This window comes from Gallus gallus, chromosome 4, assembly GCF_016699485.2.
Source record: "Gallus gallus isolate bGalGal1 chromosome 4, bGalGal1.mat.broiler.GRCg7b, whole genome shotgun sequence".
Classification (NCBI taxonomy): domain Eukaryota; kingdom Metazoa; phylum Chordata; class Aves; order Galliformes; family Phasianidae; genus Gallus; species Gallus gallus.
In genome coordinates, this window is record NC_052535.1 from 78,927,533 (window position 1) to 78,942,744 (window position 15,212).

Genomic DNA, 15,212 nt, shown 5'->3' on the forward strand with positions numbered 1-15,212 from the left:
ATATTATCTTCTGATGTTTCCTAAGAATCTGCACTTCATACAACTTTTTCTTCAAATATTCACTATTTCTGAGAGAATTACCAGCTACAAAATGCTCTTTTTTTTTTTTTTTTTTTTTTTTTTTAAATGCAGGCACCACATTGGCTACGTATTTTTGCCAGTGATGAAGGCAGCCCCACATACTATGCTCAAAAATTTCCACCAGTGGAGGTGACCCACTGTTACTATCCCCTGTGCCGTTTTTTCCTGCATGGAGAAATTCAGTGCCACATCTGTGCTTTATCCACATTTCCGTGTCAGACATCGTTTTGTCAGCCTGCCCCTCTGCTACCGTATGTTGCACAGCAACAGAATGTAATGGAATATTGGTGGGAAGGTTCAAACTCTACTGTCATACCACCAACATCTGCCTCTGACAGAAAATAACAAAATTGGAAGGCATTATTCTCAGAGCTGTGTCTATAATTTATTCATAAGTCAAGGCCTTCACAGTTCCTAAGATAGCTTTATAATTACATGCGCTAATGTATTTAAAAATATTATAAAGTTTATACTCTTACATTTTCTTCCAAGACAGAATAAAAAAAAAATACAAGGCTGAAAAAAAAAAAAACAGTGATATAAATCCAATATATTAGCTGCTAAATTTATTATTAGAGGTTTTCAGCCACTGGTAATTTTCAGGATGCATGGTTTTAAGAAGCAGTAGTTTGCATCACTCACATTATAGATCGTTTTCATTATGCCAAAGAAGAGTAGAAGCTGAAAGATATGAGAGTAAACAGCAACATAACTGTCTTTTCTGTTCATTCATCAATTCTGTAAGCCCATAAGAGATAGGAGAAAGGATCTGACAGCAGTTCATAGCCTCTGCAGTCTGAGAGGTAAATCTAGGCTGCAGTAGAAAATATAAAATAACATCTGAGTTTTCAGTTTTCTGTTGTGTGAAGTGTATCATCCTGTGATCTTTTTCTTCTTTAGTCTATGTTCAAAAATCTGAGTTCATAGAAATTTCCCTTTTCCAACAAATTTAATTTGTCTGATATGTACTGAACCTATTACAGTCAGTCAAACAAGAATTAGGGCTTTATTATTCCTTCCGGAGGAAAAAATAAATAAATCCTGAAGATTCTACTTATAGGCTTGTATCTTTGTGTCATGAAACGATAATATGAAATAAAATATGAAAGAAAATGCCATCCAAAGCTGAGTATCACACAGGGCTGTTAAAGAAACTTGAACATACTGGACTATTACTATCCATGTGTTCCAAAGATGTTTCATATTTTGCACCAATATAATGACACAAGTACACAACAAAGCCATGTTACATCAAGTGAACATGGGTTTAGTACATATTTCTTCTTCAGAGAAGTCCTTGAGACTTTAAGAAAGTCTCACCAAACAAAAACTCCGCCCATAGTGGGGCAACTGGAACTGCATGATCTTACCAACTGTATGACCCTTCCAACACAAACCATTCTATGATTCTATGTACCATATGAATGAACACTTTCTCCTACGTGTTCTCCTGACTACTCAAATACCTGTTGAACATATGCGAGATAGACAAATACTTATGGATTTATTTCATTAATATACAGACACATCAGAGCAGCTAGGGACAATAGCACATGTAACCCAAGCAAATTAAATCAGGACTCCTACACACATTATTTCCAGGGAAGTTACAATCTCTGTAGACACATACATAACATGGTTTGAATATGCTTGTGTTCAACTCTGCATACACTTCTTTTAACATACAGTTTTCAGCACTAAGATCAAAGGAAGCAAAGGAGCTCAGGATTTAAGTCCAGCTAAGCTAGTGTTATTAGTATTGAAATCATAGCATACTTCAGCAACAATGTTGTTGAGAATATTTACTTTTGTACAGTATTAAAATAGTTGGCAAGAGAATGGAATTTAATGCTCAGTTCTTCTCATATTTAATACCACACCTTCCTGACAAAAATTTCAGTTTATCAGTGAGTGATTCTTGAGAAATTTCTTATAAGTTTAATGCATATTTTAGTAGGGAATTAACTTGAGATTCAAGCTCTGCTTATTTATAACATCACTACTGTTTAGAAGAATGATCAACAAAATGCAAATACATACCTTGCTTTTTTCTTGCTGAAATTCTATCTGAATATTGGTTAGTTTAGTTCGTAGCTCCTCATTAGCAGCTTGCAGAGCTTCAATATCCATGTCGGGCTTATCTCCCTTGGTACGACCTTTCTTTGACATAATTATTTTTGAAGTTTAAAATAATTTTTTGCTCCAAATTGAGCTACACTGCATAGGGCCTTCTGCTTTCAGCATTTAAGAGTCAATGTAGTGTTCAACCAAATCTTTCACAAAAATCTCTGCCATCTGCCATGTGGGTTTTGTCTCTCATGTCCTGAAAGAAACAAAGTAGGAACAGAATTAGACTACTCCACAGAGCAAGATCAAGGATCAGAATTAACATCCAGATCTAAAGAACATTGAACTTCCTTGTAGTATGCACTATACTACATAGCGTACTAGAATTAGGAAGCAATATATTAGAGAAGTTACACAGTGTTTATCATCATACCTAAAACCACATCAACTCTCCTCCTATGCTTACAGAAATGAAAGTTTTTCTCTTATGATAAATATAGCATATAAACATAAATCATATTTTATTCAGAACCTGATGACTTGGACCACACCAGATTCTCAAGAGGCACTGAGACAATGATAAATTATAATAGAGTTGAGTGGCGCTCCAGTGGGAGCTGCTTACTTCCTGTAATAAGGAGTAAGCACCTTTCACCTTAGGGTATCAGATGAACTGCATTATTCAAAACATCAGCATATGTGGAGCATAAAACTAGAAAAACACTTTAAAAGACTTAAAAAATATATAAGCTGTGTACATTCAAGGTCAATAGTTTGAAGTGATCTAGTCAAAATATCAAGGAATTTCATCTTAATTCCCCAATATGTATCTAAGTTTAAAAAATAGTCAATTATTTAAATCAGCTTTACATCAATAAACATCAATAGCAGACAAAGAACCCTAATTCCAATAATTAGCAAGTCTCAAGATTAGTTTGCTACTTGAGTGGTAATAAAAGCTTCATCAGTTCTTCCCCCACGCTCCTTCCAGCTCTCTATTCTCTAAGAATAACCTGGTGCTCCACAAGAACAAAATGAGCAAAAAGCGCTACCAGTGCTGAATTATTTCAAAACCCAGGTCATTTTAAATGCTCACATAATGTTCAGCATTAAATTCCTGATATGGCGAAGGGGTTTCTGCTTTAACAACATTGTTCAGATTCAGTAAGAATTCTGGAAGGTGTTGTTAATGAGTCAGCTCAGCTGAAGCAAAAACATAGGTAAAAAATATCCGCAAGGAGGGAAAATGGTTTATGACAGTTAAGAATCCATCTTCCCACATATTCTGTAGAATCAGTTGCACTTCCATTTCATTTGAAAGGCAATTGCCAGGTTCAGTGTACCAGTTTCATTAGTCTTGGAGTTCTCGTTCAGAGAAGGATTCTTTTCTTCCTAACACAACACCAAAATCTGCAGTACTATGACCTCTGCTAATTAAAATACTTGCTTTACTGAATTTTAGAAAGAGAAAGTAGCACTAACAAGAGAAAAATTATTGCACTTTCTCACACATCTCTATCAAAAACAAAATTAAGCATAAAGACACATCCAGGCCAGCAGTTTTCTAAAGACATTATAGGTAAACTGAAGATTCAGTATTCTTAGCTGAAGCTCCCACAAAATCAATACCATTCCATTGTTCTATCTTAATAGAAAGAAAAAACTATCAACCACTAGCAAAAGAACCTATAACAGCTTCCTGAAAGACATAAAAAGAGTGTATATACACACACAGTATTATACGTCTAAGTTAATATTATCAAAGACTTCTCTGACTATGCCTATCTTTGTTTTAATTTTAGAATAACCATATTCTACCCCCCTTCAGATCACGTCTTTTCTTTTTATCTGTCATACAAGCAAGTTATAGAAAAATGGAGAACAATGACAGTTACAATGCATGATAATCCTTACTGCTGAAATTTTCACACTTGTTCTACTCTAAGAAACAAAGAATTACACCTGCAGGCTAGAGCTCTTACAAAAAAAGATACATTCTTCAGTTCAGACACTTTTGCTTTGTCATTTTCCATATTTGCAAACTCTGTCCAGAATCGAAACCAATAACACACCTAAGATGTCCTTTCTGCCCAAGAAATATTGTAGAAACTTCCTTCATAATCGTCATCAGTTTCTTTTTTTATTATTATTATTATTTTTTTTTACTATTATATATTGCCCATCACATTCTACTGCCTTTTCTAATTTCTTCCCCAAACCCAGATTTTTAACTTGCAGTTATCTTTTGCAAGAAACAGAAAGACCCACAATCCCTCAGGCTTTCAAGAATACCTGAGAATTCTGGACTTTTCCACACTCATAGTTTCAACAAATTTTCCTCATTTCTAACTGTGAAAAAAACACCTGTGTAAACACATTAAATATTTAAATGGTCATTTATTTTCAACACATAATACACAGAATAAATTCCTCACTCTAATGCATTACTTTTGTAAGGGTAGGAGGTTTTCTTCCAAAAGTTCCTCAGAAGGTTAAAAGTAATTCATGCAACTGCGTATTATATATACATATACATTAAAAAAATAGATTTAAAATAATAAAAGATAATAAAATAATAAAAGGATAAATAAAAATAAGTAAAAGGTTCTTCATCTAGACACCTGCATCCAAACAAGGTGATTTCTCATTTTATTTAATCCTTTATCCTACAGTATTACCCAGCCTTACTATGGGCCTCAGATAACCCTTGTTACGCTTGTGAACATGAGACACAAGCACATCAATGCTGAATATTCAAGAAGTTTAAAATAAAAATTATTGCCCTAGCACCTGACAAATCTAAACTTAGTGGACAGAGGTAAAATACATATCCTCAGAAATGTCAGTTCACTTATGTTATAATTTTCAGAAGTGTGGTAATCAGCCAATGAGCGTATGGGAATGCTGACATGAATAGTTGTCAATGCCCAAGGCAGATTTCCCAGAAGGTTCAGATGACCTACATTTTTTGCTTCAGTTCTCAGATGTAAGTAATAAAATATGACTGAATGGATAAAAGGAGAAGCATCTCTAAAGGATGAAAAAGGATACATTCCCCAGTCAATAAATATAAATTTGTGTTATCAGAATAATTTTCTAAGTACATTGTAGGCTAATCAAACATTTTAGGTAACCATTTGTTAGCTAACAAACAGATCTATTTCTGTAATAGTAGAGCTTTACTTTAAATCCTATCCCACCTGCGGTATTGCTGAGTTTCCTTAGTGGAACACTTTAAGTGTTACTTGTGACTTTTTTCCAGAGGACAAAACCCAAAAATATCTCTATTGTTAACTAAAGGACACACTTTTTTTTTTTTTTTTGGTAGAGTCACAGCCATTCTTGTTTTAATAAGAATATAGAGATTGTAGCATAGCGTGAGTTGGACATTCATGATGCCTGACTAAGGAGGTTCTGTAACAGATGACACCCTGTGGATGAACTCAGAATTTATAATTCACTTAACTCTCCTGCCAATGCATCTTTTACATTAGTTTCTACAAAGGCAGCTCAGCTAAAGAAACGTTCTGAGATTTTGCGTTTCCACAGCCTTTCAACAAATCCTTATCACTCCCAGGGAGCAGTAGCTGTGTTTTAACATCCCACCACAAATCCCTGCCTTTCAGATCCCTCCTCTGCAGTTAACAGAACTGGAATTTGGCAAGCTTCAGAATGATTTTCACCAACATATTCATTTTCACTGCAGTTAATTGGTTTTCTGTGTCATGTATTCATCTTCTGAAACACATGAAATTAGAAAAATGCTTCCAAGTCAACACGTAGCAAACCAAAAACCAAAAAAGTATTTCAAACTCATTTAAAGCCTATACACACCTTCCAACCAATGACAAGCATACAATACTGAATAATTATTTCTGACTGACAGTACTGCAGGCCACTAGATAGCACCCAGTACATTAGTGGCCTTTTTCTAGACAGAAAGCATATGCACAATCAAAAAAAAAAATGCTGGCACTTATTTGCAAGAAGTTGTACAGCAAATATGCAGTGAAAAGGAATATTTGAGCTGAAAAGGATGAGGTAGTGGGAATTAAAGGAAATAAATGCATTTCATCATTTATTTCAATGTATATGTATATGCATGCCATCAAGATTCACTTGAACTAGTTGTATGTCATTTTAATGTACATAATGTAGATTACGGATATGAATGGTGTGTTTTTTTTTTTTTTAATCTATGCTGAAGCTATTTACAGGACAGGTAGTATTGTCAATAGTCCTTGTCTGCCATTTAGCATGGGAATGAAAAAAAAAGTTACACAGTGAAAAACGGATTTAAAGGAACAACTGGTCTCTGATTTCACAGATTATTTTGGAGGAGAACTAAAGGACCAGTTACAAGCATAACTTAAAACAGACTATTTTAACGTGTCTACAGGACACATAACCTCTGGCTCTGTTGGCCTCTTTGAGATGCTATTAGAAATTTGCTCCACAGTTCTCTTTCTGTACTACAGCACTCTAATATATCAGAAATTACTGAAATCTTGGCCTAAATCTCTTCTCAGAATGTTATGAGCTTGAAACTAGGCCTTTGAAATAAATAAAAAATATTCATTGGCTTCAATTAATATTGGACTGACCTCCGTTAATATTTGCTCAATTTTACATGTAGCACTGGTTTGTGGATTAATCCTTAAATTCAGCCAACTAAACACACTAAAAGACAAACCATTACAAACAGCAGCCCTGTGATACACACAGGATCAAAGAAGGAAGCACAATGTGAAGTTCAAATGCAACTTAAAGTAGTAAGACCCTCCTTCTACAAGCTTCCAGAATCAGCTCCAGTATGCACTGTGGCAAACAGCTTGAGACAGAGCTGAGCTCCTGATCTTAGTACCAGTTCCTTTCTTTTAAGCACACTCAGGAGACCTGACAAGTGGCCTGCTGTCTAGTACAATATATACACAAGCCTTCCATCCTTCTGCTTGCACCCTGTATGGTTCAGAGGGAGTGCTGGGCTTTCTCTGATGAGTATTTCCTCCTTTAAAGCGTAAGATTTAAGGGCAAAAGAAGAGTAGGAAGATCAACCAAATTTTAGCGTTTCCCACTTAGGGCTACAGAAATGACAAATACTGAGAATGGCTGCAATAACATTACTCACCCTCACTGACACTCTGTGGCTTAATCATACCATCACATCTAGGCTTTTGGATAACACTGGACCACTTTTGCTGAGTTATTTACCTGAGTGTTAAAAGAAGATTCCTTTGAGCTTTTTCTTTTTTTTTCTTTTTTAACTGTTTTTGTTTTTAAAATTATTATCATCACTGTTATTAATATTACTGTAAAGGTTTGGAATAATTAAAACCCAAACCAGGAAAAAAAAAGATTTTGAGAGGTAAGTAGGAAATGTGCAAAGCAGTCACATTTAGGGAGAGAGGTTCAGGTTCTCAAATGACTTAGAAGGGAAAAATTGAAGTTTATGAGAAGAAAAACTTCAGGAGATGTTCTAACACTAAAAAATGTGCAATCTTTATTTTGTGAGCCTGATATGATTTTGGAAATCTGACCTCCAAAAGGTCTCAGAAGTCAAGTATAAGGAAGAGAACAGGGATAGCTGGACATCTTACTACCAGCTAAGCAGGGAAGCAAATGGATGTTGCTTGTTTTGATGTCACCATCTCTGGTTTCTAGAATCATCCTGTGTGATTAACCACCTTTACTGAACCTACAAGCTAGCACATATTGTGCCTGCCAGGCCAAATTCCCACCTTACTGCTATACCACAAAAGAAAAGCACTGCTATATACAGAACAGTGTGCCAATTTATTTCGGTTATGCCAAGAAGGCTAATGACAAGACTTCACCTCAACTTTGAGGAATCTCACTAAAATCAAAACTCTTAACCAAAATAGAGATGCTGGCCTATTCTATTCTAGTAATACAGGAAGACTGTTAAAAAGATCTGTTTCCAAAGATGCCATGAATTTCACTTTTAAAGCCAAATTCCTTTGTTTTCCTGAGATCAGAATAAGAGCGTACGCTACAGAGCTGGCTGTGTTACTTAGCTTTTGAAGATTCACAAAATCTCTGAAAAGTATGTATCTACCCTCAAGATTTTAGAATATCAAGCTTATAGCTAATGGCAAGTATCAAGGACTCCTGCTCACTATGTTCCTGAAGTAGGACACCTCATGTTCAAGGCTAATTTCAAATATAATTAGATTATGATATAATAACAATGGTGATCATTTTATGGGCTATACACTGAGTTAAGTCCTGATGGATCTGGATCCATCTATGGTTCTGTCACAGATGCCATGTAGGACTTTGTAACTGAGAGGTTAAGTGATTTGTTCAGAGACATTACCATTGTCTACCTCATATTCTGAGGACAATATTAAAATATGAAACATTGAATAAGGAATATGAGAAATCAGGGCTATGAGAGCCTACCAAGAGTTTACAACAATTGGTAGTGAACAGGAACCACTATTTTTAACATATCACAAAGCCCTCAAAAAGATATGCCTAGAAATACCTAAAAAATACATCTTCTAAAACCAGTATTTCCCTGAGCTCAGAAGAAGGACAAAGTACTTAGGATACAGGTTTAGATTACCTGAGTGGGACTAGACAAAAATATGCAAAAATCACAATCCTCCAATATGCTCATTAATCGTTACTTATCACAAAAGAATTTATATGATAATCCCAAATAGAGAATAATCTAACCACTGAATACAGACCAGAGCATTCAAAGCTCTGGTGATGAGAAAGATAGACACCAACTTAGTAATGTTTTCTGCTGGGTGGCTTAGATAACTCATGTTAGTACTTAAAACGCTGTTCTACAGGTACATAATACCCTGTACCCACGTACTATATTGAGACCTTATTTTGATCAAAAGATTTCAGGGATTGATTCCCTATGTGACCAGGGACCATGCTGACTCACCAAGCACCCTCCCTGGAAGCAGCGACCGCATTTCTTCACATGCATGCCTACCAGTGGTGACAACATAAGGTGACTCACTTAAATTCCTCCTTATGACAGTGTTCTGAAAATCAGTCTTCTAATGCTGACATTTCAAGCACTAGTATTTGAGTGACTGTTCATTGGAGTGAACAGAGCTTCAGGCTCTGGACTGCAGGCTGATGGAACTGCATTAGCTAGGATGAAGTATTTACAAGGACTGTTTCAGCCAGATGTTAGTTGCTTCTGTTTCCCTCCCCTCAGTTCCATAAGGGAGCAACGCAGTAGCTTAAAATTCTAGCCAGCAAAATGCACAGCTAGAGGCTAATACGGTAAGAGCTCAAAGACAGACTCTCATTTCTTATTCAGTTTCATCTGCGCACAGACAAGCATGACACAGCACAAGAAAAGCACAGCAAGAGGAACCTTGTGAGCTGAAGACTTTCTTTGTGTAATCATCTTCCAGTATCCAAAAACTGGAAGCTTCACTATAGTGAAAAGACTGCCAATAAGACATCCTTCTACTGACTGCCAGTGCTTTTGATTCAACCAGACCACGCTGCTTGGGACAGTGGTTGGCAAGGCACTTCCCAGAAGTGCAAACAGAATGCTCACAGCTGAACATGCTGTTTGTGAATACTTGCATATCTGGACAGGAAAGAATTATTCTATCCATGTCAGAATTAAAATGTTAAGGACAGTATCCCTCAATGTTAAGAAACAAACATAAATGACAAATCAGCCATAGGTTGTCTTAAAAGCAAACACACAAAACCAAAAACCAAAATTATTCTGTGTTCAGCCACTGTTCAAAATGTATTTTTAAGTGCAGAATTTAATCAATGCTCAGAAATACATATGCAGAAATAAAGCTCCCTGAATCTGTAAGAATGGTCGGATATGGAGTAGAGGTTACTTCCACATAGCATTTAAGTTTATCTAGAAATCTGAACATCCAACATCAAGTTCTGCAGGTACAGCACTGCTACCAGTGTATCTCCAACTGCTGACTGCTGTCATAGCCAGCCTCTTTTATCCATTGAGGGGAATTCAAAAATGATTTTTTATTCACAGTGAGTAAAATATATATTTTTTTTCCCTTTTACCTATGAAACTTTTTTTCAGTTACTGCAAAAGCAGATTCTTACTTCAGTATATTGTCTCACAGAGCTGACCATAAAGACAGCACAGCATTTTATTTAAAGTAAAGGCCCAGATATGTCAACTAAAGTTTACAGAAGCCAGTGTAATTAAAAGGAAAGACCTTTATATTTTTGGAGTCTTAATAAATGCAACCTCCTCCTTCACCAGTCTGCTTCTGTTCATAGCTAGGGATGATTTACAAAGTTTTTATTTAAGTTTCATTACCACATAAGTAAGATGCAGTAGTAAATGCAACTTCATGCTGAGTTGTGGATTAATATATTTTTATTATTTGTGCTATGTACTGATTTTAGTATTCTGTCACTCACCCCACCTCATGCCCTAGGAGAGGTGCTGAAGGGAAGTCTAAAACATTAGGGCACCAACAACAATTTGTTAGGTATGCTTAGTCTTACTGAAGACTTTATGAGGTAATAGGAAAATTGGTATTGCCTCATCATCTCCCCAGGCTGAACCACAGAATAAGACTTTGCTTTGAAGCTAAGCTTGGCACAGCTCTAGCAGTAGCAATGCAGTTTTTCACATCTTAAATTGCAGAGCTATTCTAGCAAAACTGTAACAGTTTCCAGAGCAGGAAAGAAAAGGTGGGGGGGAGGTGCATATACCATTGGAAACATCCTTGCAGAACAGAGCGTGCCTGCCAAAGGAGACATCCGTAAAGGAAAATAAAGGGAACAAATCTTAGTAGAACCCACTTCTTATCACTCGCCCAAATAACAATCCTATCTGCTGTTTGTCTATTACTTCCTCAACTCTTTACCTCACAACCACCAGTTCTCAGAGATAAATGAAAGGAAATAAATGTGTATCAGAAGAGGAAGAAGAAAAAAGTAAAGAGAAAACAAGAAGTTCATTTGCACTAAGATCATGGTTTACTTGTTGCCTGCATGTATTCCCATTCCATGCTGGAATGTTGCCTGTTCCAGTGAATAGTGTGAAAACTAGACCTGACCACCTTCTTTCCCCTCTAGGGGACATCAATCAAAATACCAATGCTGCACACATTTACATTTCTGTTATACAGCAGAAGTCTGGAAGCATCAAATCAAAGATTTTCACTAACACTTCACAAATGGGACAGGAAATTAGAGTATATTTTCTTTGACATATGGAGGTTTTTAAGCAGTAAATAGTTAGATCCATTTTTATATCTTAGATTAATGTTTGGAAGTTCATTGACATGCCCAAATACTCTACTTCCCATCTACTATCCAATTTCTCTTTTTTCTTGGGTTGTGATAACATCCAGCACACAGTAAGCTGTTCCCATGCCTCTACTAGCACTAGTTATAGTGCTTTTCCCTGCTTTCCCTCTTTCATTGATTTCCATTTACTTTAAGTAGTCATTCATGTCTAAATGTAAAAACTAGGAAAATATTAAATTATTCCTGCACGGAAAATTGCTACAACTGCACTCTTGCAAGCAGTTTAACACAAGTTCTTCTACTTGAGAAAGATGGGAAGTCTACTTTCATCAGTTTCCTGATAAGTACAGAAATATTAAACTGTCACAGTTGAACAGATAGAAGTGCAACTGATCCCAAAAGTGAAAAAATAACATGATAGTATTTTATTGTGATTCAGAGTTATCATCTTTTTGTATCTCTTTCCTACTTCTTGTCTGAAACATCCACAGAGCAATGAAGTATTTCCTCAATAAAGAAAATAAACTGTCCTGAATGAAGCAAGAGAAACATCTCTGCTATAATTGGAAATTCATAACTTACACTTCAGTATAGTCCCTCATCCATCTTCCCTGTGCATTTTTTAATTTTAAGCCAAATTTAACATACCTGAGAAAGAATTTCTTTCCCTTCCCAAAACTCATACTTTGGGCTTAGTTGCAACAAGCAGCACTTAGGCGAGCAGCACTTTAGCAGAGATATTTATCAAGTCTGTGATGTACAGTTCAGGGTTGCTGACTAATCTAATTGCACCAGCCCTCCCTGGCTCTCGTCCCAGCTGTTAGAATCTCTCTCACTTCTTTTCCATCTCTGCAGATTGCATGTAGCTATTAAGTCACCCTAGCACTCAAAAAGTTGGTCTGTTTTTCTTGCCTCTCCTCACCTGTACATCATACCCACATAGTGTCAAGCCCTGGTGCATCTTCCTTTTGAGCTCCAATAACAGATCTTTTTTGGCAGTGCTTTCAAGGGAGGTGATGATGGTGGTGACACTACACGCTCCTCTCATTGGGAGTTACTCATTTCCAACACTCATATAAAATGCTTGCTTACTTTTCTAAACAGATATACTTATCTTTGCTAACTGTCAAGATATCAAGCTTTGATTCGACTCAAATGACTTAGTTAGTGCTGATGCCCCCCATTCCTCAACACTTTCACCTGCAAGATGAAACAGACATGCATCCTTGATGGTCCTGACTTTAGAGCACACCTACAGATCCCACGATTCTGTCTCCGTGCAGCTTACTCTTAGATGTAGTATTCTGCCACACTCTTCATAAGGGTCTAACATTTCTATTATTCCCCTTTCCTAAACCATGGGGGGATTCTTCCTGGAGGATGAACCACTTCTGTCCCCATAGAAGAGGGAAGATAGAAAAGGGGGAATTACTGTCCCCAGGGCACAGTAATGATAAGCATCTGATAAATCTGCAATAGCAGTTCTTGTTTCCATTGCATGCTTTTTGTCTAGACAATGTTTAAAGTCATTTGTTTCTCAGTTTGTTTATAGTTTCTAAATCATGGTTAACATCTAAAAATAATTCAAGGAAAGAGAATTTCAGGGATTCAAATCAGCAACATAAGTTACAAGCTTCATGGTGGAGAAGATTTTTTTCTTCAAGATCAAATCATTAATAAAAGCAATTAAGACAGAACTTAAGAGAATTTCTGAAAGTAGTATACCATCTAGTAGCCTGCCTTAATACTGTATCTTCAAGTCCAAGTCTTGGATGAGCAATTTTTTTTTTTTTTAAACATAAATCCAAATTCTGCAGGTCAGTTTTGCGATTATGAAGTACAGTTATGTTGTTCAGTTCTATCCAGACTCTGAGGAGCTCATTCTCTGGGATGACCTTTTCTGCATTATGATAGTCCATGTTTGTCAGCTGGCATTGCTGGGTTCACATTCTGCTTTACTCCATTTGGTTTCTGCACTCACACATACGGTTCTACGACACATTCACTCTTTCCCATATTTTGCTTTCCTCATTTTTTTTCCCCACTGCTATAAGCAAACAGAAGCACTAGTAATTCATCTTTGAATATGTATTTATCAGTACATTATCAATGAATCAAATTCATGTTTGAAGTCCATTTTCAAAGGAATTTAAGGTAGATTTCCTAGTCTATGCTAAAGTTTAGGTTTTCACACAGTTCTCACTAAATATGAAGTAAACTGTGAGATAGAAGTGTTTCAGTATGTAGCATTTTTCAGGCACACTGACTCCAAATTTAATAAAAATGCATGATGTACAAGAAGATCACACAAAGTAGAAAAGGGGGTGAAAAGCCTCCATGAACTAAACAAAAATCTGACAGTTATCAAAATAATAGAAATGCAGAATTGAGCAATTGAGGAACAACCTGAAATCAACTGCTGTTGTCCACGTTTGTTATAATATAGAAAAACAAAAGAACACTTTAAAGTACATTTTTGCTTAAGATTATATGTAATAAAATTTTAACATATTTTCAATGTAGATACAGATATTTATATTATGTGTGAATATGCACAGGATAGGTTTCCTTCAATAAGTGTTTTAAGTGGTAAGATAACAGTTTTTCAAGTCTATCTTAAAAACAACATTTATACTACTGCACGCTTTCTACAGCAATTGTTAACATATATTGCCATAATTAGACCACGTTGTCCAAGTAACTTTATTATTAATATTGCACTGTTCACAATTACTGATGTTTCCAACAAATTGAAGAGATGGAAAAAACCAACAACAAAAAAAAAACACAACAAAACAAAAGCAAATAGACAAAACAACAAAAATGACACACAAAGAAACACCTGAATAAGTTAAACAACTTCAGGAGAGACCCTATTTATCAAGAGAAGTACATTATTACAAGGACAGTATCCTAGAGATGTCAAAACTCCCAAGTTCCTGTTCTCACTACTATTTATTAAAGGTATGCCACGTAGGCTGCGGGTTTCTCGGGTTCATACCTTCTTTTGCCATTCACATAAACATAGGAATTGACAAGTATGTTATTAATAGACTGAAGATCTGTTTTGCTTAACATCCAACAGCAAGACCTAAAGAAATGAAAGACATTTCTGTGGTATTGGAAAAGTTTGTTTAGTTTTCTTTTCAGGACATCCTGCAAGCATTCAAAACGTAGACAAGTATTTTTAGCTAAGCAAAACATGACCTTTCTTATCTTAACAAGACCATTGGCAGCCACATATTTATCTAACTGTAAAATGCACATGGGAATTCTGCCAGCAGCTGAAGAGCTATCCAACTGCAGCACCTTTTCAGAACAGTTGAAAGTTTGCATGTAAGAGAAACCATTTAGATGCATGCTACAGTAATTTTTTTGCTGTGTTTGAAGAGCAATGGATCTATAGTCATAAAATAGGAAATGTATTTGTGCAGTGGATTAGTCAGCACAGATAGATTGCTCAAAGGCTGTTAAAAAAAGGAAATACGATTAATCTCATTTTATCTACATTGAAGTTGCATCAGTTTAAAGCAGGGGTTTGGAAGCACTTATGGCAGATTTCACAATCTACCAGTCAATAAAACAAAGAGACATTTAAAACAAACGTGCCTGACCCTATACTCAGTATGTTGCAGCAATCCTGTATTTTCATGCACAGCCATTCTTGTTTAAATAAATGCACGCACCTGCTAAGTGACACATCTTGAACACAGCAATAAAATGTAATGATATATTGGCAGGAAAGTTCAACCTCTACTGCCATGGCACCAACACCTGCCTCTGATGTTGTGGGCTAACATAATAAAATAGGG

At 36.0% G+C, this 15,212-nt stretch overlaps 1 protein-coding gene across 24 annotated transcripts in view; it reads right to left on the bottom strand.

Annotated features, from left to right (window-relative positions):
• Nucleotides 1–15,212, bottom strand: part of JAKMIP1 (janus kinase and microtubule interacting protein 1) — a 129,020-nt gene that overhangs the window by 69,038 nt on the left and 44,770 nt on the right. For 21 of the 24 annotated variants that reach the window (XM_046940430.1, XM_040699201.2, XM_040699190.2 and 18 more), the window contains one exon: nt 2,122–2,404. In XM_046940430.1, the coding sequence (XP_046796386.1) occupies nt 2,122–2,250 (129 nt within the window). In that variant the 5' untranslated portion in view covers nt 2,251–2,404. Of the gene's footprint in view, nt 1–2,121; nt 2,405–7,276; nt 7,360–12,048; nt 12,115–15,212 lie in introns of those variants that run through there. The other 3 variants (XM_040699194.2, XM_040699205.2, XM_046940438.1) reach the window with 2 other exon arrangements.